Source organism: Podarcis filfolensis, assembly GCF_964270895.1.
Source record: "Podarcis filfolensis genome assembly, chromosome: 12".
Classification (NCBI taxonomy): Eukaryota; Metazoa; Chordata; class Lepidosauria; order Squamata; family Lacertidae; genus Podarcis; species Podarcis filfolensis.
Window position 1 is genome coordinate 3,489,651 of NC_139614.1, and position 27,202 is coordinate 3,516,852.

The 27,202-nt window shown below is 40.9% G+C and overlaps 1 protein-coding gene across 8 annotated transcripts in view; it reads right to left on the minus strand.

Moving 5' to 3' along the window:
* Positions 1 to 27,202, minus strand: part of HECW1 (HECT, C2 and WW domain containing E3 ubiquitin protein ligase 1) — a 188,021-nt gene that overhangs the window by 81,640 nt on the left and 79,179 nt on the right. For all 8 annotated transcript variants that reach the window (XM_083577560.1, XM_083577557.1, XM_083577563.1 and 5 more), the window contains 2 exons: positions 19,274 to 19,381; positions 1,911 to 2,005 (listed from right to left, as the gene is read on the minus strand). In XM_083577560.1, coding sequence (XP_083433686.1) covers positions 1,911 to 2,005; positions 19,274 to 19,381 — 203 coding nt within the window. The remainder of the gene's footprint in view (positions 1 to 1,910; positions 2,006 to 19,273; positions 19,382 to 27,202) is intronic.

Genomic DNA, 27,202 nt, shown 5'->3' on the forward strand with positions numbered 1-27,202 from the left:
TTGCACATCATTTTGGAAAGTGGGAATTGGATGGACTCAGCTTTAAATCAGTACTGAATCAAACTTCTCCTCCATCCCCCACTGGAAGTATGCTCCACCAAATGCAATGGGGTTTACATCCGAGAGTGTGTGCATAGGTTTGCACTGCTCATCTGTCCAGCCTAGAGCAATGAATAATTAAAGCTCAGATTACACAACTTCCCTATATGAAAAAATCAAAACCTTACCTAACAGACCTAATATTAAGAGTATGTTTAAAGACAATAAAAAATGTTTCCTTTCCAGTAAGCTTTCCCTGGTGCAATTTCTATTCACTTCACTAGACTGAGAAACACTTTTAACCCAAATTGCAACCCTCCCCATGACTCATTTTTAGAAAGAGAAATGTGCTGAGAGCCCCAAATGTGAGGAAGCCATGCTGCATCTAGTTTGATCCGATGCCACCATACATTTGAAACCAAGACTAAAACAGTAGCACACTCCTGTAGGGCAGGGGAACAGATTTGGCATTTCCCCCTAAAGGGTATGTAGCTTTTATACAACACCCCTTTAAAAAAAAAATTCTGTGCCTCAATGGAAAATCCAAGTACATGAAGAACAGATCATGCAGATGCCTGCAGGTAAATAGCTGGAGGGAGGAAATACCCCAGGGAGGAAAAACCCAGATTGTTGCTAGACATTTGAACTTGTAAAATGGCTGTTGAGTGATGAGGTCATTACGCAGTAACCTAGAAAATGAAATCCTGTTCAGATAATGGGCCTTCTAAGGCTGCAGGAAATGTACATTGGGGAGGATGGACAGCCCTTCTCTTCCTTCCTCATTTTAGCCCAAGAAGTGAGCTCACCTGTTTCTCAGCCCTTTAAAAGCCTTGTGACAATCAATCCCATACCTTTATCATTTAGTAAGTCATTCATCTTGCCTTGATTTTCTCCCCAGCCATTAAAGTAGAACCATATTAAGATTTGTGGTGCTTTTGCAACTGACCAGTGCCGTCTAAACAAGGGAATTTGTTACCTGATGTGTGTAATGAGCTCAGAAGAGCCACTGAAGCATGGAAGTTTATGGATGTACTTTGCAATCACATATCTCTATATAATTTGTTAGATTACAGTGTTATTATGTACAAGCTATTAGTGCTTCTATTATATGGTCATAACAGGAGACATGATCTGGGCAGTACAACGGCTAAGAGATATCATGTGTGCATCAAAGCCATTAACAAACAAATGGCCTTTATAATGATATTCTCTATGCTCATAGGAACAAGTATGTGTGTGTGTGTGTGTGTGTGTGTGTGTGTACACACACACACACACACACACACACACAGACCAGTTTCTTCTTTGTTATCTGCTTTGTATATTCCATTCCAAGTGCCACAGTTTTTGAGAGCACTTATGTATGCAGTTGAGATGTCATATTGAAATAAAAACTAACTCTCTGAGCTGGCATAAACCAATGGTTGAACCTAGCAAAATCTGCATTCATCATTAAAAACTGTTTATGATTTTAAAAAGCCAATGATCCTGATTTACCCAGAATGTTTAGATGTAACGTATTTGAAAAGGAAGTGATCTTATTTCAGAGGGGGTAGGGCGTCTCTTCCTCACCACCCACTGCCTTCCTGCAATGTGATTTCCGTGCCCTGGGTTCATTCAGCTGTGAGTGGCACTAAAATAATGTGGTGGAGGCGCTCCCAGTGTGAACAGAATCCACTGCATGAGACCTGATCATACAGAGTCTTGATCCATGTGATTCTTCGCTCTTAAAAGCAAACACTTTGTTCCTCTCTGAAAGGTGTTGCAACCTCACAGCTAGAACTGAAAACAAAGTAGGGGGGCTTAAGACAAAGTCAAAAGGCAACACAAAGTTACTTGATGAGCACTGTAAAGAAGCAAGCATAACTTACAGGAGCTGCATTATTCTTCACTGTCACACTGGGGGTTGTTGCACGCAGTGCCCCACTCACTCCATGGTAGTATTTGAAGCAGATCTTTGTTTCAGCTAAAAGAAAAAGTCATCTTGGATTAACAACAAGTAGCTATTGGTCTTCATCTATTAGGTATAGTCAATCAGAGGGCAGAAAATTTCATTCTGAGATTGCAGTGCTTCTCCTTGCCATAAAATGAGAGAGCTCTTCTGAACCTTGTGCAATTTTTGCTTAGAAACTAGTGCATGTGACACAGACTGCCAAAAAATGCCCACCCCACCAGACATCCACATTATTCTCAGCATCCCTTTATTCCATGAGCTATTGCTTCTCATAATCATTTCCCTTCTTTTTTGTGTTCATATATTTATCAGCCCAATTTGCCCACAAATTTGACATTGCACGTTCAGGTGTTGAAGACACAACATCATGGACAAAATAATGTATGCCATCACAGCCAATAGGCTTAAATGGTTGTAACTTAGCGGTGAAAATTAGTTCAAAGTGAGAGGCCCTTTTCAATGCAATTGAGAAAGAACACAAGGATGAAGTAAGAAGTTTAGGTTCAGCCCTATTGAAACAGCAGTCAAACAGTGGCTGTTAAGGTACAGAACTCTCGATCCTTCTGTGAGCAGGACTTGTACATGTCTATCCTGGAATGCAATCAAGTTGTGTGATCACAGCAGCTGAACTGCAAGCTCAGATTGAATTTTTATTCAGCAATTTTCTCTGCAGGAATTTTAACAGCTCAGCAGCAAAACCTTTTACTCATTTGCCATGTATCATAAAAGTCTGATGATATCAAAATAACTGCATCACAAACAATAAAGGGATGAGACTGATCTCTCTAAATTACTGAGTTTTTACTTGCACTCTTTCTACCTGAACAGTAATACGGAGCACCAGGAATGGAATAAAGTTTGTAAATACCCCTCTCTACAGGCTCAAATAAATCCCTTTAGGATGTAATCATACACACTTATCTCAGTACCAATGAACTCAGTGGGGCTTACTTCTGAGTAGACATGGATAGGATTGCATTGTTAATTGCTTGCATAACCACCAGATGCCTTGAAGACAAATAATCTAAACTTTTCAATTTCCTGGTGCTGCCTTTAGTAGGCAATATGCTGCTGTATATCAGTAAGGCGTACAATGTAATCTGCTAGTAACAGCAGCCATTGTGATTTTCAAATTGTATTCCAAGGAAATTATTGGAAGCTGAATAGGGAGCTCCTCAATGCAAAGATTAGGAATAGTGGACAAGCTTCCCTGAAAGTCCGCCTGTTCTCCACTACTGATCTTCCCCCTGCAATCCACTGCTGCATTGGAGCTTTTCCATGCCAGGTTCCAGGATGCATCCTTAGCTGATTTAGGGTAACTAGGAGGTCCCAAATGAAGAGTGTCTGTCCTAAACATGCTGCAGAATTTTCTGCAGCATGAAGGGTTCCACTATGGATGCTCAAGGGTGCCTAAGCAATCACATTCATATGAATCTGAACACAGAAAATTTGAAACATGCTGTGTTAAGGCATGCATAGTTAGCCTTTTCTTTTTACCATTTTGATACTGGTTTTAGTTTTCACTTTGAGTTTGGACTTTTAAAAAGCTATCTGCAAGGCAGGAGATTGCTACAAGACCCCAAATTATGTCTGGTTTCTATCTTTTTGGGAGAGAACTCTGACCTTCTGTTTAAACCCATGATTAAAATTTTATTGATTGTGACCTGCCTGACAATCAGCCAGAGTTGGAAGGATGCTTTGACATATGGTTTATGAAAGCTTTGCACTTCATTTGAAAAAACTGGCTCACAAACTCAAAGTCACCAGTGGCAAATCGGCACCAGAAGACTTCACTGCTATTTAGTGTTCCTTCATGATGTACAGGCGGTGACCATTTCATGTGCATTTGATAAGTGCATGGCTGCCAACACTGGCGCCATTTTCAACTGTGGAAGGGGGTGGAATGGGGTGGGGCAGGCTTATGCACAAAATGACCTGGAACATCATTTATTCTGTTATCACCAGGTTGGGTGTGCATATCTCCTTACCAACAGCTCCTGAGTAAGTTTAGCACTTGCGGGATAAGAGAAAATGTCCCATTATAGATAAGTAATCATTTAAAGAACAGGAAGAATAAATATATGGTTTTGACAATGGAAGGATATAACAAATGAATCACTATTGGGAGTCATTTATTTTTAATAAACATATTTATTTTCAAGAATACAGAGTATATAAAGAAATAAGAATTAAACTGGTAAACTTCCAGTTGTTTCTCCTGTCCTTTTAAACTGTCCTGTGCTTTTTAACTTGTTCATAATTGACTTGCAGTTAGGGCAGAGTAGTAAGGTGCCCACGTTTATGGATGACAAAAGTGGTAAGAGTAAACAAAGATCTCTGCAGCATTTGTTAATGGGCATGATGTGGTTAATGGGTTCCAACATAAATTAGTAAAACGTGATACACATTAGAGCAGGTAAGCCTGCCTTCACAAAAATGCTTATGGAGTCTGAACTGGTGAACTGGGATCCTGGGGTCATGGTGATGAAAACGCTGACCCAGTGCATGACAGAAATCCCATGTTACAGATCATCAGTAAAAGGTTTGAACCCTGCCAGCATCACAGTGTTGTTATACAAATCTATGGTGACATCACACTTGGAATACTTGTGCACAGTTCAAGTTGCCATGTCACAAAAAGGATACAGCCGTACCCTCTGGATACGTAAACTTCAGAAGTGCTCAATCATGTCGCGCGCATGCGCAGGAGCGGTCCTCCGGTTGCAAATTCCTTGGGATACGTCCAGAACGGATCCCGTTCGCAACCGGAGGTACCACTGTATTGTAGACCTGGAAAAGGTTCAGAAAAGGACAACAAAAATGTTCATTGGGCTGGACAGCTCATCAATGAGGAACGGTTTTTAGTTTAGAAAAAGGGAGGGCAACATGAGTACACATAGACCTGCTGAAGTTCTCTCTGTGCCCAAAGAATATATCTCCTAACAAAGCTAATATTAATTTAGCCTTGCGGATTCATTTTTGTGCACAGTCTTCTCTGACTTAAAAAGTAAATGTTGCCCAAATATAAACTTCATAGCATGACCCTATGCACATTTACTAGGAAGCAAGTGCACTTAGGATTTCAGCCTTATTCTAAAGGTCCTGCGTGACACTGCTTTTCTAGATTTTGTCAGGAGAGCCAGGTTAATCCAACATAACAAAGTGTTCATGGTAAACATGGAAGACCTCTCTTCAAATAAGTGATTTCAAGTTCAAAGATGTGTATAGCTAAAACAGCAGCTCTCTTTCCACTGTGACAAATTTCTTTTGAAACCAAAGGGACCTTCAAAAAGCATTTTGAGATCTAACAGATGACTCTGCTGTAAAATCAAATAACTAAAGTAAAAAGTCCTGCAGGCACACATAAGCCCTTGAGCAAACCTCAGGAAGCCCTTTGGATCCAGGCCACTGTGAGGTAGGATTTTGCTAATCCTCCCTCTTGCCCTTCTACTGTGAGAATGAATAACTTAAGGGCCTAGATCCAAAGAGCCACCTTAGGCAAGCCCAAGAGCTTGTGGGTGCCACATGCTTTGAAGTATAGGCTCTTGCACTAGACTTCAGAAATAGAAATCCAGCTCCCATTAGGCATGAATAACTAGTGGCATAATTTTTTGATCCTGGCATAATACTGTAAAGTGCTAATGAGGTGCTACAGAAATAACAAATAAAGTGTACACATTTGAAGAGACATTTGAATATTGATAAAAAAAGATAAGACTTATAAAGAAAGTGTGTAAACATCTTCTGCTCAAACAAGCAGCCAGAAAATCCAGACAAAACTCAAAAGAGAGGCTTCAGATAGGGAAAATAAACAAAACCGAAGCCTACATGAAATTTCACAGAAGATGGCCATATTCCTGCTTTACTGGGGATTGAACCAGATGACCCTGCAGATCTATAATTCTACTCTTATAAAACAGCAGGGGTTTGATTTAAGGCTGGAACGAGAGAATCCGCTAAGTTATCCTGTGATAATGGCTGCACTAAATTAATCAAGGGAACTATATGCAGTTAAAAACATTGTTGGTTAGAAACTTCTGGAATGCAAGTAAGGACTAATGTATGTGACACCTGGCTTGAGAGCAGTACATGTGAAAAGGATCTAGGAGTCTTGGTTGACCACAAACTTGACATGAGCCAACAGTGTGACGCGGCAGCTAAAAAAGCCAATGCAATTCTGGGCTGCATCAATAGGAGTATAGCATCTAGATCAAGGGAAGTAATAGTGCCACTGTATTCTGCTCTGGTCAGACCTCACCTGGAGTACTGTGTCCAGTTCTGGGCACCACAGTTCAAGAAGGACACTGACAATCTAGAACGTGTCCAGAGGAGGGCAACCAAAATGGTCAAAGGCCTGGAAACGATGCCTTATGAGGAACGGCTAAGGGAGCTGGGCATGTTTAGCCTGGAGAAGAGGAGGTTAAGGGGTGATATGATAGCCATGTTCAAATATATAAAAGGATGTCACATAGAGGGGGGAGAAAGGTTGTTTTCTGCTGCTCCAGAGAAGCGGACACGGAGCAATGGATCCAAACTACAAGAAAGAAGATTCCACCTAAACATTAGGAAGAACTTCCTGACAGTAAGAGCTGTTCGACAGTGGAATTTGCTGCCAAGGAGTGTGGTGGAGTCTCCTTCTTTGGAGGTCTTTAAGCAGAGGCTTGACAACCATATGTCAGGAGTGCTCTGATGGTGTTTCCTGCTTGGCAGGGGGTTGGACTTGATGGCCCTTGTGGTCTCTTCCAACTCTATGATTCTATGATTCTATGATTCTATGTTTTTGTTCATTCTGAGTGCCCTATTTATAGGTCCCAAATAAATGTTGGCTACTATAAGGGTTTGGACAAAGGAATCCATACCTGAATCTAGACACAGCAAGTATGTTCTCTGGCTCAGGTTCCCTAAGCCTGAGCAGGAACCTGAAGAAGAGGAAGCAGAAATTACTGCTCTGCTAGCCAAGCAAAACTCAGGACGAGGGTCCTAGTATCAGGCTTGGCCAACCAAGTGGCTTCAAACTGTCAAACACTCACAGTTGTCAGTTCTCCTTTGTGTGCCACACTATTGTGGCTCACCAAACTTGATCCCAGCCTCCATTCCTGAAGTCCTTGGTTCAAACCCCAGAGTAGCTTAATTCCTTGTGGAAAATTTATGGCTGCCATTTTTCTCTTGGCAGTAAGAGTTCACTAGATCAGGTAACCAAGGTCATTTTCTCTTTTCCATTAGTGCTGACAGAAGTTGTGTTAGCAAATCCATCCAGCTCCCTAGAGATGATGTAATGTCAAAGCACTTGTGTGTATATCAGTTATCATGCCAACCCAACAATTTCTAAAATATCAAGAAGATATCAGGTCATTTTACAACCTGCAATGCATTTAGTATTGCAAAAAGAATAAGGAAAAAAGAAGGGAATCTGTGTGTGAAAGAAGTTTTGTTGGCACTTTAATACTGCTTTGCCTGGGATGTTTCAGCTTCATATTTCAGGCTCACGGCAAATCTGGCTTCTTCTTCTTCTTTTACTACTGAAACTGTATCGTGCATGGATGGCGGCACAATGACAACCCATTCCTGTGCAAATCTGAATATCTTCCTTTTTGCCAGTGCTATTCTTTGCTAGATATAAGCAAAACAGGAAGTCCATCTGTGGACACAATGGCTGATCTCTAGCTACACTATGTAAAATGATTCACTGGGGATCTTCTTCCATGGCACTAGGTAAAAAATTCCCACATTCAGGTAAAATCAGTTCCTAGAACTATTCATATACAGTAGTACCTTGGTTCTCAAACTTAGTCTGTTCCGGAAGTCCATTCCAAAACCAAAGCATTTCAAAACCAAGGCACGCTTTCCCATAGAAAGTAATGCCAAATGGATTAATCCATCCCAGACATTAAAAACAACCCCTAAAACAGCAATTTAACATGAATTTTACTCTCTAACAAGACCACTGATCCATAAAATGAAAACAATAATCAATGTACTGTACTATAAAATAAATAAGACAGTATTGCAGATGATGAAAATTAAAATTACCGTATTTTTCGCTCCAAAAGACGCACCAGACCATAAGGCGCACCTAGTTTTGGGAGGAGGAAAACAAGAAAAAAATATTCTGAATCCCAGAAGCCAGAACAGCAAGAGGGATCTGACTTCTGGGATACCATGTGGCTGTTCTGGCTTCTGGGATAACCAAGCCAAGCCTCTTCAGGGCAGCGGGATGAAGGCTCCCCCTGCCCGAAGAGGCTGCGCAGGGCTAAGGCAGAAGCCAGGACAGGCGCGTCGCTGAAGGGGCGCTGCGCAGTTCTCCCTCTCTGAGAGGGAGAACTGCGCAGCGCCCCTTCAGCGAAGCTGGAGAAGGAACAGAAGGAGTCCCTTCTGTTCCTCCTCCGGCTTCCAGGACAGGGGCATCGCTGCGAAGCGGGAGGAGGAACAGAAGGGGCTCTGTTCCTTCTCCCGCTTCGCTGAAGGGGCGCTGCGCAGCTCTACCTCTCTGCGCAGCGCCATTCACTCACATTTCCCCTTACTTTTTACGAGGAAAAAAGTGTGTCTTATGGAGCGAAAAATACGGTAATATTTTTTTTCTTACTTGCTTTGATGATAGTCATTGTTTGGAGGGAGGACTTTTATCCATTTCCGCAGTCTCACAATCAAGCAATCAATCAGCTGAACTGGGTTCCACACAGTCACAAAAACAAATTCCCGAAAAAGCCTCAAAAACAAAAGCGCAAAATAGCAAAACCAAAAGCGCCAAATACAGTGGTACCTTGGTTCTCAAACTTAATCCATTCCGGAAGTCCATTTGACTTCCGAAATGTTTGAAAACCAAGGCATGGCTTCTGATTGGTGAAGGTGCCCAGGAAACAATAGCTGACAGCTGCATTGGATGTTTGGCTTCGAAAAATGTTTGAAAACCGGAAAACTTACTTTCGGGTTTTCAGCGTTTGGGAACCAAAGTACCACTGTACTACCCCTTTTTCTTTTAGCTCTCTTCTTCAAGATAAATATCCTTTCACTCTGAATTTCACTTGTTCTTTATAATCCTTTCTGCTCTTCAAGGTTAGCTTGGCTTTAGAAGCTTAACTTTCCCTAGAAGGGGTGGATTTATTATCTTCAATATAAAAAGCAGCAATGCCAAGATTAAGCCAGTTTCCCATCCTGGATTATCAAATCCTCTCAAACTTCTATTCATGGAACAGCTAAAACTGATTTTATCTGAAAACATACCCCACATATTTACTGTTGAGTGTTTCCCTACAAATCTGTTAAGGAAGGTTTGATGAACAGTGGAGAGTATCAAAATAAGGTTGAAATTTACTTTATGGCATTGCCTGCTCAATTACGAAACAAGTTGATTCATCCTTAGCTAAGCATTTCCTTGCAAATAATGTAAAGATGAAATATAACCACAAAAAGTTGCTTTATAACCAATTTTGTCAAACAAGGAAATTAAGCTACATTTGCATTTATTAGCAAACACTGATTGGTCAAATGGTTTTAAAAAACTGAAGACAGGAAAACCATTGGGAAGTAATTTGTGTATCTGTGCAAACAGGGAATTAAATTGAAAAGAAAAATCGCTGCATTTTGGCTTGATTACTGCCCAATATAGAGGCCCCATAAATTAAATCAGCACTGTACTCAACCTTGTGATAATACAGTATGATCAGATTACTGTTTCACATTCCTTAATTACAGTGGACACTGACACTGATCACTACTGTGTGATTAAATTACTTCTTTCTTTCCATTTAGCCCTTATCTGACTGCTCATCATTTTCTTAGGATATTTCAGAGCTAAGATTTATTCAGATCTAAAGGACCATGTGTGGAACTCCCCCTGGGGTTCACTTCAGAGGCCAGTACCTGTCTCACCAATGCTTAAAAACACACTTATATTAAGTATGCTGGCTGTTTGCCATAATAATAAACATTCACTCACTCACTCACCTATATTATGTATCGCATTAATAATGTAGCTTGGAAACCCACATTCTAAGCATATAAACTCTGATGCATTTGGTTTTTCATCATGTATATTGTAACTGGAAGAAAAAGAGACCCCTAGGGAAATAATCATAATATAATAATAATTTATTATTTGTACCCCACCCATTTGGCTGGGTCTCCCCAGCCACTCTGGGCGGCTTCCAACAAAGATTAAAAATACATTAAAATGTCACACATTAAAAACTTCCCTAAGCAGGGCTGCCTTCAGATGTCTTTAAAAGAAGCACCTTTAAAAGGGTGCTTCAAATCATTAGCACCAGATAGGTGGAAACAAGGAAGTACAGAGTTTTCACCAGTTTTGATTTTAAAGGTTGAAATAAACAGTGCATTTCAGTAGATTAACTTTTTTCTCATTTTAATAAAAAACAGGTTGTGTGTGAATATTTCAATGCGGTTTAGCTTCACTGTTTTGTTTGGTTGCTGTTTCTTTGGCACCATTTCTGAAAACATCACACTGGCTATAACATCTTAATAGGAACTGCAAAATAAATAGAATGATATCCCACAACTCTATATCTGACATGATGATGCCACCAGACATTGGCAATCAAATCATGTTGATCAACACAATCGGTTGGCTTGGGCTACATAAAGGACATCTGAGGGCAAATGGGCACAGAGCAACCGAAACAAATAAATGAACATTTTTGCAAGAAAGACCAAAAGGGAATGAGTTTTTGGTCCTTTCAAATACTGTGTGAAAAACTGGGAATAGTTTCAACTCTGCCCTGGTTCAAACAGAGTTTATGTGCTAAAACACTGATTAATCCTCACCCCTACCCCACAATGGTAAGTAGTACATGGGCCCTGAATTTTGGGGCCTTTGGGCACATTTGCAAACTGAAAAAACTGCCATGGACACCACACATACCAAGCAACCAAACACACATGGCAACAATATTCTGGCTACAATAGCATGCTTCTCTCAAGCCTAATTTCAATGCTGGGAAGGGATTCTGTGGTCACTGTGGCGATCACACACAGGGCCCCCGGACGTTTGACGGTCTATTGACCCTGTGCCGCCACTGCGATTCCTTTTTCCGCTGCCACCACTCCATATCTCACGGGGACACACGGTTGTTAACATTAACAAATAATCAAGTTTATTTTTAAATGCAGGAACAAGCTTATGGTTTCAGTTAGTTTTTTCTTGACAGTTTCTTAATCTTAGTTCTTAACAACTTCAAACTGATTATTCCAACTATCTATCTGACTCCACCTAACAATTTCTCTCACTCTCTCACAATACAACTCTACCAACCCACTGCCTATTCCTCCCTCTTCCTTCTTCAACTCCCAAACCTCAACTCAACCTCAACTGACTTTCAAAACCTCCCACTCTAACATTTATTCCCCCCTTGCATTCTCACTGGCCAATCACATCACACCTATTTTAAATCTTTCCTTATGACCCATCCTAGGAGGCAAACGCCACAGGCACCAAGGAAGGAAAGCCTCTATGAGCATTATATACCTGCAGGCACCACACGGGTGACACATGCAGTATAATAACAGAGGTCTATTTAGAGTGCATGCAGACAGTCTTAATTTGGCTCCAGGCATAATCTTTTACTCCTGTGTATTAATACTAGAAGAATGATGTATTTTATTGATTAGCATATTGGACAGATTTCTCAGGAAAGGTGGGTAGCTTTGGACTTGATGAATCATATCAAAAGCCACATTCACTAAATTCAACATTATGCAATCTCAGATAATAAAATTTAAACACATACACAAAAATGAGGCCAGCTCTATTAATCACTGAATATTTATCCCACATTCAGAATCAATATGCATGCATTTCTTTTATGTCAACTACACATCTTATGGTATTTTTAGCCTAATATTTCCATGGCAACAGGGAATGCTCCATTTGAGAAGACAGATGTTTCAGAGCTGTGTAGCTGGGGAATTCAAATGAGAGGTCTAAGCAGTTTTTCAGAACTTACTGCATCTTCCAGTCTTTTATCATAGAGTCATTTGTTGACTCTTATAGCTTCTGATTAAATCTGATTGCATTGGAGTGGTCAAAAAGCTACCAATATTGTGGTTTTTTTTGTTCAGATAAATACTCTTGTGGCAATAACAGTAATGAATTCTTAGAATTATCTGAATCTAACTTGTGAGAACATAAATGCTCTGACTTCCCTATTGAGCATCAGTAGTACAAAATACCTCATCTTAGTTTTGTGAACAATTCACTTGTTTTGGACAATCTCTATCAGGATGTCTCAAGTCATCTTACTTCAGGGTTTCTCAAGCACTCAAGGGAAGAAAAAACACTTAGGACAGATCCTAGAGTTTGGTAGTAAAATGGCTAAAGCACACCTTGGGTTTTTTCATTTTAGATGCAAAATAGAGAAGAGAATCAAGAGCCTTTAGTTTTTAGCTCTGAAAATAACTATATTTATATTAATAAATAATATGCAATGCATGGGTTGCTCCTTTCTTTCTGCAAAAATATGTACCCTGTTCTTCATTCTAGTTATAAGTGTCTGGTGATAAAATGGTCTCTGTGTAAATGGTTATTTATGGTGTCATGTTCTTGGGGTTGGTTTTTTTTTAAAAAGGAGCAATCAAACTGTTTAATTATCATGCATTTTCAGCATAATATGAAATAAACGGTGGCTTAAGAAAGCAGAAATGCCTCATACTGCAGGGGCAGGGAGGAAAGCAAATGTTAAAAAAAACAACCCAACAATTAGAGTTACGCAACCTCGCACTGGAGCTTGGTGGTAGAGCTAACATTTTGCATACTGAGGTTCATTCCCTGATATGTTGAGGTAGGACTGGGAAGTACCCCTTCCACAAACTCTGGCGAGCTGCTACCAGTCCATGAAGATAATAGACCAAGTGATGGTAGATGATGGGTCTCAAACCCTCAGTGACTTAGGGACTTCCCCTGCATGTGAAGATAGGCTCAAGTGGATTGAACGGATGGGACCAATAGTGGGTCCAACATCAAGAAGGTGGTATCAGCATGTGCTGTAGAGGGAAGTGAGGGGCAGATGGGGCTCGTCAACCTGGAAAGGTAGCCCACCTAGGAGAAGGAAAACTCTGATCTTAAACCTCTACTGCCTTGCGGGATATCTTTGGGATAAGAAAAGACTAAGGAGTAAACCCTACACAGATCCTAACATGTAAAGATAGGTAGCTGTGTTGGTCTGCCATAGTCAAAACAACAAAAAAAATAAAATTCCTTCCAGTAGCACCTTAAAGACCAACTAAGTTAGTTCTTGGTATGAGATCCTAACATGGTTAGATGGCGCCTGGTACACCTCCTTCTGGCAACTCCTGCAATGTAGCTGATGCCAAACATTTTGCTCTGCTTTCCTTTGGACTGCATTAGCAAGGCCAAGAGTGGGGTCTTGTTGTCTGGACAGCTCAGGACCTCCATACGCACTGACCAGGCTTGTGCTCCGGGGAGATCATTTCAGCACTGCTAATGAAGCAATTTGACTTCACCCCTGGAGGTGCTGTCCATTGTGAGACAGATGGATGCCAATGACAAGATGGACCAATGGTCTGACTTGGTATAAGACAGTGTCCTATTATCACTTGCTTACTCAACATTTGGTGGCTAGCAGTTGAAAAGGAGAGGTGGACTTACATTTTTTATGTAAGTTATGCACAGTGAAAATTTGATATGTAACCTTAGTGCAGTGATGATCCATTAATACAAACCAACACTTGGTACTGGAGCTCATCTGCGTTGGTTTGCCCTATGTGAACTGGCCTTTGTGTTCTTTGAAATTAGGCTGGTTAACCATAGCAGCTCTAAAGACAGAACTTCCCACAGCTTATTCACATTGTTCAACTATTTCTACAAGTGCTCATTTATTTAGGACATGCCAGGTACATTTTGCATTTGAGCCTCCCTTCACTTCCCTCTGGTGTTTCTGACTGTTCTGTCAGACTTTTTAAAAAGAATTCTATTACTGACTTCTGGATAGTTTGGAAGTCCTCTGTACACCTCCACCATAGGTTAAAGAGAAACCACATTATCCAAGACAGGAACCAATTGACCCAAATACATACAAGCCTCTACAGTGGTACCTCGGGTTAAGTACTTAATTCGTTCCGGAGGTCCATTCTTAACCTGAAACTGTTCTTAATCTGAAGCACCATTTTAGTTAATGGGGCCTCCCGCTGCTGCCCGATTTCTGTTCTCATCCTGAAGTGAAGTTCTTAACCTGAGGTACTATTTCTGGGTTAGCGGAGTCTGTAACCTGAAGCATATGTAACCTGAAGCGTATGTAGGCCGAGGTACCACTGTACTGTAATTATCACACTACTGGTTTCCATGAAATGTTGTGTTTCGTTTGTTCCCAGAACATTGCATTTGAAGAGTGTGAGAATAGTGTGGTGACGTTGTACTGGTGTAACTCCTATTAGCAATAATTAGACAGCAGAAAATAGAACTCTTCTACAGCATATTTTTTCCTCCCACATAGAAATTACCAGCTGGTGGAAAGCTCCATGAGAAACTGAATGAATCAAATTAATGTCCTGGCATAAGCTGATGAAAGCTCACCGTAACCATGGAAGCTGCATCTATTCATTCATCAACCAAGTAACAATCTCTGATCTGGAGATTGTTGACAAGCACCTTCCATCGTAAGTCTGACTCTCCATTGGAATGCGTCGCTGAAATGGGATAATATCTCTTGTTTGCCTGGATGGAAGATGGAGAGAGGTGTGTGTATCTGTGGTAACCTCTAACCTTTGTGTGGCTGGGATGCAGCCTACTGTACACAGGTAGGAGTCAATGCCTGTCGCTTTATCCACTTTTACCTCTGCCCTGCCCACCAATAGCTCATGGAGGAATATGGCCCCAGGCCTGAAGAAGTTAGCTTCGTATAGTTTCATAGCAAATAAGATTAATCCCAAGTCCATCTGAAGCCATTGCATAGTTTAAAGTGGGATTTTCAATGTCTATTTTTCAAAAGTGCTTTATGAAATTTCCCAGCTACCACAGAAGTTTGAATTCAACTGAACATCATATGGCATCCAGAGTAAGTAAGTAATTGGGGAAGAGTTTGCAACTGCCAAGGATCCCTTTATTAACCCAGTTTTCATGGCCTTCTAACTCAGTCACAAAGGATGCATGCTCAAACTTTCAAGCCAGCATTTTTTAAGAAAATGCTTTGAAAGCATATATTTTCCGTATTCTTAGATGTTGTGAATCTTTATCCCACTCTGCCTAAGTCATGGTTGTACAAAAAAGAGAAGGGATAATTCCAAATTCTTATACTTTCCCATGAGTGGAAGAAGTTGAATTACCTTAAAAGAAATATGCAGTTTAAAATTCCCAGCATGCCCGGCCCTGGCCCTTCAGCTGCCTGTTTCCTGACACCTAGGGAAATGCGACTCATGGATTATTAAAAGCTCAACTGAAACCCAGCACAAACTTTCTTACTCTCAAGTCTTTTGTTCTTTGGAAGACAGTGGGCTCAGTTCTCCTACTTATTTGCATTGCCGTAAATTATCAGTAAATCCAGAATGGAAAATAGTATAATTTGTATAAAATAATTATTTTCAAGTATCATATGTAAAAGCTGGTGGAATTTAATTATGATCTGAATAGATCAGGCAGAGTATCACTGTTCACTAAGTATCTGATCAATAAATCTCCTCACAGTATACAAGGGATGAGCAACTCTGTTTCTGATTCATATAACATTTGCATGTTTTTACCCATAATTCCACTCCACTCCATTCTTGTATTAACATTACTCTTGCAAATTGACATTAATCCTTTCAAAATATGTATTTACAAGGCACATTCAAAGATGTACACTTTCCAATGTAGTATTCTGAGATGTTACAATAGCCAAAAATTGCCTTGCACCATTCAAATCAGTGCAAAATCCAGTGGATTTCCTAACTATGCATTAATTTGAGAAGAATGGATCATTTTATTCTCAAAGCCTGAAATCCTCAAGCATCCCTACTTACAAGTCCACACTGCCACATGGATAATCAAGGCCATGACTGCAAGATATGCAAATATTGCAGGCTTCTTTTATGTTGGGAATTCTGTATTTGACAGTCCTAGTGGAATCCAAGGTAGCCACATCTACACTGGAATCCACACTGGGAGTTGCGGCAAGAGGAACCATGAACACAGTTAGAGGAGGAGTAGTTTGGATTTGATATCCCACTTTATCACTACCCCAAGGAGTCTCAAGGGACACGGGTGGCACTGTCGGTTAAACCACAGAGCCTAGGGCTTGCCGATTGGAAGGTCGGTGGTTCGAATCCCCGCGACGGGGTGAGCTCCCATTGCTTGGTCCCAGCTCCTGCCCACCTAGCAGTTTGAAAGCATGTCAAAGTGCAAGTAGATGAATAGGTACCGCTCCGGCGGGAAGGTAAACGGCATTTCCGTGCGCTGCTCTGGTTTGCCAGAAGTGGCTTAGTCATGCTGGCCACATGACCCGGAAGCTGTCTGCGGACAAACGCCGGCTCCCTCGGCCTATAGAGTGAGATGAGCGCACAACCCCAGAGTCGTCCGCGACTAGACCTAATGGCCAGGGGTACCTTTACCTTTACCTTTAAGGAGTCTCAAACAATCTCCTTTCCCTTCCTCCCCCACAGCAAACACTCTGTGAGGTGAGTGAGGCTGAGGGACGTCAAAGAAGTGTGACTAGCCCAAGGTCACCCAGCAACTGCATGTGGAGGAGCAGGGAATCGAACCCGGTTCACCAGATTACGAGTCCTCTGCTCTTAACCACTACACCACACTGGTTAGAGAAAACAAAGAGGCCTACCACCTTCTGTTTCTTGATAGCACATGCTCAACAGGTGTCGCTTCTCCTAGCAGGGAAATGGAACTATTTATGACCTGGAATAACTCAGTCAGTAGGGCATGATACTCTTCATCTCAGGGTCGTGGGTTTGAGCCCCACATTGGGCAAAAGATTCCTGCATTGTAGAGGGTTGGACTAGAAGACCCTTGTGGTCTCTTCCAACTGTACAATTCTATGAAAGCTATGCTTTGGCGTTTCTGCCTTTTGTGGAGCTGCTTGGAGGCAGAGAGTATCTGTTAGAAAGACAAAGATGGTACAAAATCTCAAAAGGCTATGGCTATAGAATGGATTTTATCCCAATGAATTGGGGGGGCATAATAAACACAGACCAAAGAGCCCCACCTGTAACATACCAGTGCACCACTCCCCAACTGACAATTAATATGGAAGGACTTACTGTCCTGAGTAAGAATTAGAGGCTGCTAGGAAGCAGATTCAGAAGCCAGAAGAGCATGCTCCATACAAAATAAAGGAGGGGGTTCATTTAAGAAAGTACGTAGATAATGAAATCATACGGATAATAGGATGAAAGAAAAGCATATGGCAGAACTCCCCTTAGAGTTAACTGAATTAACAATCAATTACAGAAGAGAATATCTGAGTAAACAAAAAAGAAAACCTAGTTCATCCAAAGTCCAGAGCTTTCATATCTGTATCACTATGCAACTTGATAATGCCTCTTCTACCATGCAAGTTAGGGATGGGTGAATCTGTCAATTTCAGTTTCTCATTTTTCCAATCTTCAGTTCTCCAGATTTCCAGCTCGCAATTTCCCAGAAGTCCTTTATTAACATTGTAATGTGATTTTATCCCAATGCACACATTTGTTTGTGCTATTTTGTGTGTGTAATTTATCAATATATCCTCTCCTACTATCAATATATCCTCTCCTACTATCCTTAACATTCCCACAGTTTTTAAATACAGGCCTTTTGTTTTATTATTACCTGACATTTTCAGAAGGCAAAGTTAAAATTCTTTGGTTTTTAAACACAGTTTTTGTGCTTCTTTGTCAAGTGTAGGCTTCCAAGCTAAATTTTTGTCCAATTACAAAAATAAAAGCAGATTTGAATTCCTGATACCATAAACACATTTTTAAGACCCCTCACTAAAGAAATGTGCAAAAATTAAGTTTTGTACCCTAAAATTGACACACCCTAATCAGACACCCTAGTCAGATACCTCCTGCTGTGTAGCTGCCCCACCCTGATGGCACAACTAGAATGCAGCTGTGTTAGAAGCAGACAGAACTGGTACAGAAATCTCACTGGAGTTTCTGGCACATTGCAACTTGGTTCTTATAGTCCATAATCTGTGAAACTATTTAGCTTAGGCCAGTGAACGGAATCTATTTTCCATTGTCTACCAAGGAAGCTTTGCATGTCAGCCATCAAAACCCTGCATGCTGCCAATAATTCTGAGGATTTTTTTGGTTGACACACTCTGTACATAGAGCTTGTTGGTCCTCACCCTTGCAGAGGAAGACTAGTAGTAGAGGCAAGAAATCAATCTTTCCAAGAAACTTGTCCTTCACAGCAGACTTCCTCATTGAGGAACCCCCAATAAATTTCCAGGGACCCCCACAGTATGCTCTGTAATCCATTTTGAAACCACAGTTTTAAATATTCAAAACCTCTGTCACAGGTTGCTCACAAATGGTTTAAAGTAACCTTCCTTAAGTCTTCCAGAAAATTGTTCCAGTTATCCCAGTTAACTTCCTATCAAGCAGTGCTTTGTTTTAACAATGTTTCGTTTTCCTTTGCAGCCAGTTGTCACACAACACAACCTGTTTGGAGCACCTTTATTAATCTACATTTTGAACTCCTTACAGCAGCACATGCAACACGTGTTAAGTATGACGCCATCAGGCACGGACGCAACAATGAAAGATTCACCTTTACTATGCTTGAGCACATAATTTTCACAACCCAAGCACATAGTTTATTGAGCATCAATGGTTTGTTATGCAGTGAGCTCAGCAAATGCAATATGGAATTAATTCCCTTTAAAAAAATACTTCCCTGAGATTGCCTCGGGAATGGTTATTCAGAATAACACACACACCACAAAAACTCCAAGAAAGGGATTGAAGATTTGCCAGAAACTGATCCAAACTACAGAATACTAAAACAAGAATAAAAGCTCCAGCAGATTTAATAATTTTGATGTTAAATAAATATAAATGAACTTGAAAATAGTTTTTCTCCAAACACAGAAGTATTTAGCACCTGTTCTGAAACCCTCTCATGTTATGAGATGTTCGTGCTTAATAACACCAACATATACAGAGTTATAGATGCAATTTCACCCACTGCATCCTTTCAGTAGTAACTTCTGTTATTCATGAAGCATAGTTTTATTTGCCACACATATTAAATTTTCTCAAAAACACCCATGTAGCGTGGGAGCTCAGCTCTTCCTGTTTTCACTGAAGTATGATGTAATAGCACTATGAAATACTTACGTTCTACGAAGTAAGAGCTGGCATCAATCTTCCAGATAATCTGACCTCGGTGAGAGCCATTTACCCCGCGATTTTTGTAGTCTAGGAAATTTTCAGACAACACCTCATCTGCAAAATTAACAAAAGAGAGCCAGTGAAATCAGAGCGAAGGAAAGGGCTGAAAACACAGCTTGTTTTTTTTAAAATAATTTATCACTGAAAGGCAGGAAAGTGTCCTATCTCTCACCAGCAAACCCTCCATGATACGCCTCCATTTTTTAAAAAAGCCCCAAACCTTCCACATATAAACGTAGCCATCAGAGTAAAGGGGTCTAGCCTAGCCTTTTCCTAACCCCGGTGCAATAGTTTTCCATGGCCTGGTTTGTATAACATAGTAAACCAAAATATACCTGGGAAAAGTAAAGTGATTGCAAGCTCCTCTCCAGGTATCTGCACATTTGTGTAGTTTGGTTTATCGTGTTTGGATGAACCAGGCCCATGTGGAGTATACCATCATGTGAGCCATCAGCTATGGTATGAAGCTGTGCAATCAAGAAAAAAGCAGATTTACTTCCTTATCTTCTGTTTGTAACAATGTAAAAAGATCTCAGGATCTTTTAACTTGTTTGGGTCCACAGCATCCCTCTGTAGAAGCACAGGTTCCCTTTCTCCATTGTGGGAGATTGTGAAGTTTTGTTGTTGTTTTATTATGTATTTTGTGTTTTTATCTTGTATTTTTATGCTGTGAACCACCCTGAGATATTTGGATGAAGGGTGGTATAGGAGGAGGAGGAGGAAAAAGGAGGAAAAGGAGAAGAAGAACTTTGTGGTCCCCATTACATTCCAGTCAATTATCTAAAGTTTTAACACTCTCCACAGATTGTTCCATTGATTTCAGGAAAGCTACATGATGAACAAGGTTCTGCCCCCAAGGGAAGCTGGGAGTTCCCTCAGAACAATCAGCAACTATCATTTTGCTATATAGCAGACATATGCTCCAGTGAACTTTAAACCTGCCATATTTCCAGAGCTAGTGTTAGCAAGACAGGTATTGAATCTTGCCCACACAAAATAATTTTTGAAGAGAAAATTTCTATCTCTGAGAGAAACAAGATACCTTCTGGTAGGGAAAAATAATAGCTACTGGTGTCGTGAAAAATGCATGGACCCACAGCTTAGGGATACCAGTGTGGTTATAGATACATTTAAAATCAGGAGGAAAATGATTCATTGTGATTTTCTAATCTTTTAGTAAATGCTAACCTCTACAAAGATGTAGTAATGAACATACAACACCACACTTTTATCCTTCCTCTGGCAAGAAAACAATTAACTGGTTTGGGGGAATGTGAAGCATGAACTTCTGAGGGTGGTGGCGATCATAGATCATTAATTAATGTTTTCTATTCCACTCTTCCTCCATGGACCTTAGGACATTTTAATTGAGATTGATTCGGCAGAGAGAGGATGGCAGTCACAAGGTCACATATTGTGCACCATAGCCGCTTCTAGTCCAGCAACTAAAATATGGTGCTGAGGATGATGAGGAAGGCAAAATAGTCAATGGCATTAGATCTAATTGAGCCAAAAGCATCAAGAGCTTTTTACAATCTGCTTTTCTCCAGTATAAACACTGACAGAGACTTTGGAAGAACCTTTTGCCTATTATGCACTTCAGCTACTCACTGACTCATGATTTACTAAAGAAGGGCATGTGAGTCCCTAAGACTGGGAGTTAAGCTTCACTTTGCTTGCCAATTGCTTTCTCTTACTAAGGATTGTCTTTTTGCATAAATGCAACCCAAAAGTAAAGGATGAAGGGTGCAAAATTCAGTTTGTCCTAGAAGAGTTCATGGTGTTATCTTTCCTATCAACAATAACTTAAGAGAGTGACTTTATCCCACCACCAATGATGACTCATAATTCAGTCTGCTCTTTCTCTTTATTTTAAAATGAGAATGTAGCCAGAAAATGTTGCCCCAGACCAAACTGATCCCCAGTCAGGAGCATCTTTGGTACACCCCTCCATTTGTTCAGCGTTTGAAGACCTATTTTAAAATAAGCAAACAAACAAGCAAATAAGTGCATTTGTAGCAAATTTCACAGCTTTGATGCATGATTTGCATCAATGATTTATCCCACTCATATCAGCCACAATCCCTCACACACAAACTGTTGAATGGGCACCAGTGTTGAAAGTGTACACATGAATTAAGCAATCCTGGCTACACAGATCAGTGCTGCCAGCTTGACAAGTTAAGATGAACTGACATGTGTCGTGCCAGCTTCTGACTTGTTTTGCACAGGAAGCAAAAAGGTGTCCCCTGGTTCTGACCTTGAGTTCTTTTTGATTAAATGAAGCAGCTGGAGGCCTTCAATGATTATGCGTGCAGTCTTTGGAAATAGATGCCCTAATGCTCCAGTCCAGAGCAGAATTATATGCAGAAAAAAGGTTTCCACATTTGGATCTTCTGGGTATGCTTTACTGCACATGTGTTTACTTAAACACTTGTGGGAGCAGGTGGTGCTGTGGTCTAAACCACTGAGCCTCTGAGGGCTTGCTGATTGGAAGGTCGGCGGTTCGAATCCCCGTGATGGGGTGAGCTCCCATTGCTCTGTCCCAGCTCCTGCCAACCTAGCAGTTTGAAAGCATACCAATGCAAATAGATAAATAGGTACCACTGTGGCAGGAAGGTAAATGGCATTTCTGTGTGCTCTGGCACTTGTCATGGTGTTCCATTGTGCCAGAAGCAGTATAGTCATGCTGGCCACATGACCCAGAAAGCTGCCTGTGAACAAACACCAGCTCCCTCAGCCTGAAGCAAGATGAGTGCCGCACCCCATAGTCAAGTTTGACTGGACTTAACTATCAAAGGGTCCTTGTCCTTAACCTTTTTTTACGTTTATTTAAACACTGTGGGTGTTTGTTTCAACCTTTTGACTGAATTGTTTTACGGCATATTTTAATTATGTGTGTTTAAATTCATAAATCACTTAAAAGTCACTTTGCCAATTAAGTGGTATATCATCATCATCATCATCACTATGCAAATAACAATAACATGCAAAGCCTTCACTTATCTGTTATATGGTGATGGAAAGAATCAGACCCAGCTTCTAGTAACACTTCATATGACACTCCACAGTCAACCCTCCAAGATTGTGTGTCCAGCCATGTGCTATTCCCACTATTTTCTGGGCTGAGGTACATTAATTTTTCTACTCCCAATCATAAGCCAATAAGCCAAAAACATCCCACAAAACTTTATCTATAGGTATGCTTTATCTATATGGAGGCTGAACACAGGCTTAAGGAATGAAGGTAATGCTACACATCAGTAGTTTTCAAACTGTGTTTCAGAGAAACTCTGGAAACTTCCTTGGAAGTTTCTCAGGAGTAACTCAGTGAGAAAATTACTAATAGCAGACAAGCTTCTATAAAAGTCAGTAACCCCCTGCATACATGAACTGCATGAAGGCACCGTTATACATTTAGAAAGGAGCAAGGCACAAGAGTACCAATTGCATAGAAGCCTGTGCACAACTAGCTGCTTCCAGACTTCTTCACTGCAGACAGACCATGACAACCTATGGTTGTCTGAGGGTGGGGGCCAAAAGCATGCCTGATGCCCAGGGCTGTGGCCAATAGTGCAGCCCAACTTCCCAGAAATCACATTATGTCCCTTGACATGATTCACGCATGAAAGGGGCTAGGTTGAGTACCAGAACCAAGGCTGGCCCACCACAAAGCGGAAAGAGGCGAAATCCCAAGGGGCAGCCCACCCCTACCACTGGACAAACCAGGAGAAGCGGTGACAGCAGCTTCCAGTGAGCTCTTGTGAGATCTTGCCATCATCACTGCTTCTTCTAACTTCTCTGGAGTTGCTGTGGGTGCCACCCACCCCATCCCAACGCTGGAGAAGCGGCTTCCAGCTTCCTGTGAGATCTTGCTGGAACCCAAAAGATGCAGCTATGCAACCCCAGTGAGTAAGGCTTTCCCGTTTTGCCTCAGGCAGAGAAACGGGATGGGCCTCCCCTAATCACAACCAACCTTCTCCTACAATGGGCAGCCATACTGAGGACGCTGGATACGTTCCAGTGCCCACTCTCAGTTCAAGTGGAAGAATGGCAAGCCCAATAGGTCTGGCTATCCTGCATGTGAGCCAAAGATGCACTTCCGAGCATACTTCCGAGATCCTCTGAGATGCACAGTTGTTCCAAGGCAGGCATGTTCATGTGGGAAGGCTAGTCAAAAATTGCAGTTATATACCAGAGCTATAGGACAGTATATGCTGTACCCCTACACACAACACATGCAGCTTGGTTCAAAGCTATTCTTTTTTTCATGTGCTTTGATTGTGAATCAATGGACTTGGAATCAAATCCTCATGCAAGGAATAAACTAAAGCAGTCAGAAAGTCAGGATAAACTCAGAAGTATATTGAGAGAAACTTCACTAATTAGAGTCTTGCTGGAATTACACATAGCATTAGAGATTTTTTTGCCTTTTAGGAGGGGAAATAAAATTAAAGGCAAAAGAGAAAAGAAAGAAGCATGTGGCTTTTAAAGCAGAGTTTCAGCTAATTAGGTCAAAAATATTTTTGATATAAACTTAAAAGAAATGGTTGAATAATAAAGAAGAAGAACAAATACAGCCTAGAAATTGGACCCTAGAGGTTTTGTGCATAATGAACTTTTACCAGACAACTTTTTAAAATGTTTTGGTTTTCCCAGAAGGATAGTGAAGAAGAAAGCCTAATGTATATCAATAAGCACTGTGCAACATTACCCTCACATGAAATCAAGGACTCAGGCAATGAAAGGATAGCCTATGTTATGGACTTCATGTAAAGGCCTTTGTGACCCAAGTTAAATTATCTGAGTACATTTAGGTAGAGTGGAACTTAAAACAACAGCTGGAATTTGGGCATTTTTTTTGTTCTGCCCAGCAGAACTAGCTACTATTTTGAGCATTATGGCAAAGCAGAATGATTGCTTAGCCCTTTCCCTTTTGAGTAAAAATCTTCTCATTTAAATAAAACAAAGGCAGAACAGCGAATGGGGATTCAGTCTGTGCTGGATGGTGTAGCACTCCCTCAAATACACAGGCTCGCAGTTTAGGTGTACTTGTGAATTCAGTCCTGAGTTTGGATGTCCAGGTCTCTGTGGTGGCCAGGAGTGCGTTTGCAGTTAAAGCTAGTTCACCAGCTGCACCTGTTCCTTGAGATGTCTGATTTGGCCACAGTGACACACGCCTTAGTTACACCCTGCTTAATGTAATTCACTCTACATGGGGCTGCCTTTGAAAAGTGCTCAGAAATGTCAACGGGCTAAACTGTTGATTGGGGCTGGTTACTGGCCTACAATATTGGGGCTGGTTTTTGGTTACAGCTGCTACAACAGCTTCACTGGCTATTGGTCTGTTTCCATGCACAATTCAAAGTGCTGGTTATGACCTACAAAGGCCAACATGGCCTAGGTCCAAGCTATCTGAAAGACCATATTCCCTCATAGGAACCTGCCCAGGTTTTGAGATCTTCAAGGGAGGCCCTTCTCTTGGCCTTACCACCTCCTAGGCCCATTTGGTGCTGTTGCAGGAGAGGGTCTTCTCAGGAGCTGCTCCCAGACTCTGGAAATCCTGCCCTGGAAAAACCAGACTGGCTTGCTCCCTGTTGTCCTTCTGCTGGCAGGTGAGGACCTTGTTCCAACAAGCTATTGGGAATTGACTGCTTTTAATGAAAGGGTTGGTGCCATGATGTTTTATTGTAATTATTGGTATGTTTTTTAAAAATTTCATATATGTTTATTGTTCTCTCTCAGTGTTTAACTTTAATGAGTGATTTTTCTATATTCTTTGCAGTGCTTGTTTTTAGATTTAAGCAGCCTGTCAGGGAAAAGGGAGGGTATAAATTAATAATAATAATAATAAATGTAATAGTAACAAATATTAAATATTACTTTATTTATACCCTGCCTGTATTGAAAAAAGACAGGCCTCATATTTCACCAGGAGTGGGAAGGATATATTGCAATATTGTTAGAAGGATTTCAATAAGTTAATGAGAAACACTCTCCATTTGTTCTCTGGATCAAATAAACTGACAAGTTTCACTATTGTTTGCAATTTCCAAGATATCATACCATTGATTATCCCTCAGTTCTTTCAAGTAAGAAGAGACTTTAGAGCCTAACACACGTCAGTCCAGAGTCCACACTCACTCTTGAGCAAACTTGCGTAGATGCAGCAGCTAACAGTAAGAAAATGTGCTGCAGGCTGACTCACTAACTCTTCTGGGGATGCATAAAGGAATGCTGACAGCGTCACACTGATATCAGAGACCCAGAGTTAAAGGCACAAAAAGACAAATCACAACGGCAATCTACACTTCAAACATTTCCCCCTGTTTTGAAGAAGGTTGTGGTGCCATGTAACAAAAGACAAGGCAAGGAAGCACTCTATGAGACAACCATCCCACATACAGCAATGGGTACTGGTTTTTATATGCTTTATCTTACATACTGTGTCTTATCCTGCAATAAACTCAGGGCCAACTTGCACAATATCCTTCCTAACAACAGAATATGTGACAGCAAGCTTTCAGCTACTATAATGCGCTGCACTGGCTGCCTTGAAAGCAGTTTGAAAACTTCAGCTGGTCCAAATTGCACCTGAGCACTTGGTTACTTGCCTAAGCCAGAGGTAGTCAATGTAGTCACCTCTGGGTATTGCTGGGCTACAACTCTCAATCCCTGGTCATCAGCTATGCTGGCTAGAGCTGATGGGAGTTGCAGTCTGACAGCATATGGAGGGCACTACTTAGGCTACCCCTGTCCAGTGCTTAGTGCTTAGACACTGGTGCTTAGAGAGTTAAACCGACTGCTGATTTGTTTCTGAGCTGAATTTAAATGTGCTGATTTTGATCTTTAAATCCCTACACACACAGTCTGGGACCAGAATTGCTTCTAGTACTCTTCCTCCCATCTGGCAATCACTTTACAATATTTTCAGCACCAAGAAAACACCTTTATTCACACCCTCTCTGTGACTAAAATATTGATATTGATCCACTGGAAAGATAAATTTGTGGTGCCCTTTCATCAATGGATAGAAGATATGACAACTCTTGCAAAATACAGACAGCTTATAGACACAGATGGTGTATACCAAATATAATGACATTTGGAATGCATTTATAAAGAATATAGTACAATATATCAATATATAAATAAATGTATATGTAATAGAATAATAATTTCACTTTTATAGTTTTGTATTGGACAAGTATTATAGAGTCTTTCTTTCTCTTTCTTTTTCTCTTTTCTATTTTTATACACTGTTTAAGAAAAGGGGGGGTGGTCAAAATTGTTGAGCTTTTTGGGGGGAGGAATGCCCAGAGCTTTTGGGGGAAATTGTAGAAAATCACAGACCCAGCGAACAAACACTGACAATCGCTTGTGTCAGATAAGCCAACAAGCGCCTGCCCATTCGCCAACAGCAGCCGGCAATTGCATGACTAATTGCCACAGCGGCAGCCAATCCACAGCAGCCCTTGCCACAGCAACCATTCACACACCAAATTATCACAGAAGCAGCCAATCCAAAGCAGCCCTTGATGCAGTCACCAATCACCCGTGCCCCCTGTGCACTATCCATGTATAAGATGACCCCCTTTTTTAAACATTATTTTAGAGTAAAAAAAAAGCTTGTCTTATACACCAAAAAGTACGGAAAATCACCTACAGGTTGTCTTGCGTGGTGACTTGGAAATTTACTATATCAAAATAATGAATAAATAATAGTTATTACAATGTGAACTTCCTCAGGCTCTTAAATAATCCGAAGAAAGGTAGTTAATAATAGTTGAAGAAAGGTTAGCACCCATAAGCAGGATGAGGTTTTCAGTGCTGGCAACCCATTGCTAGGTCTCTGATAGTGTTTGTTCAGTTAGG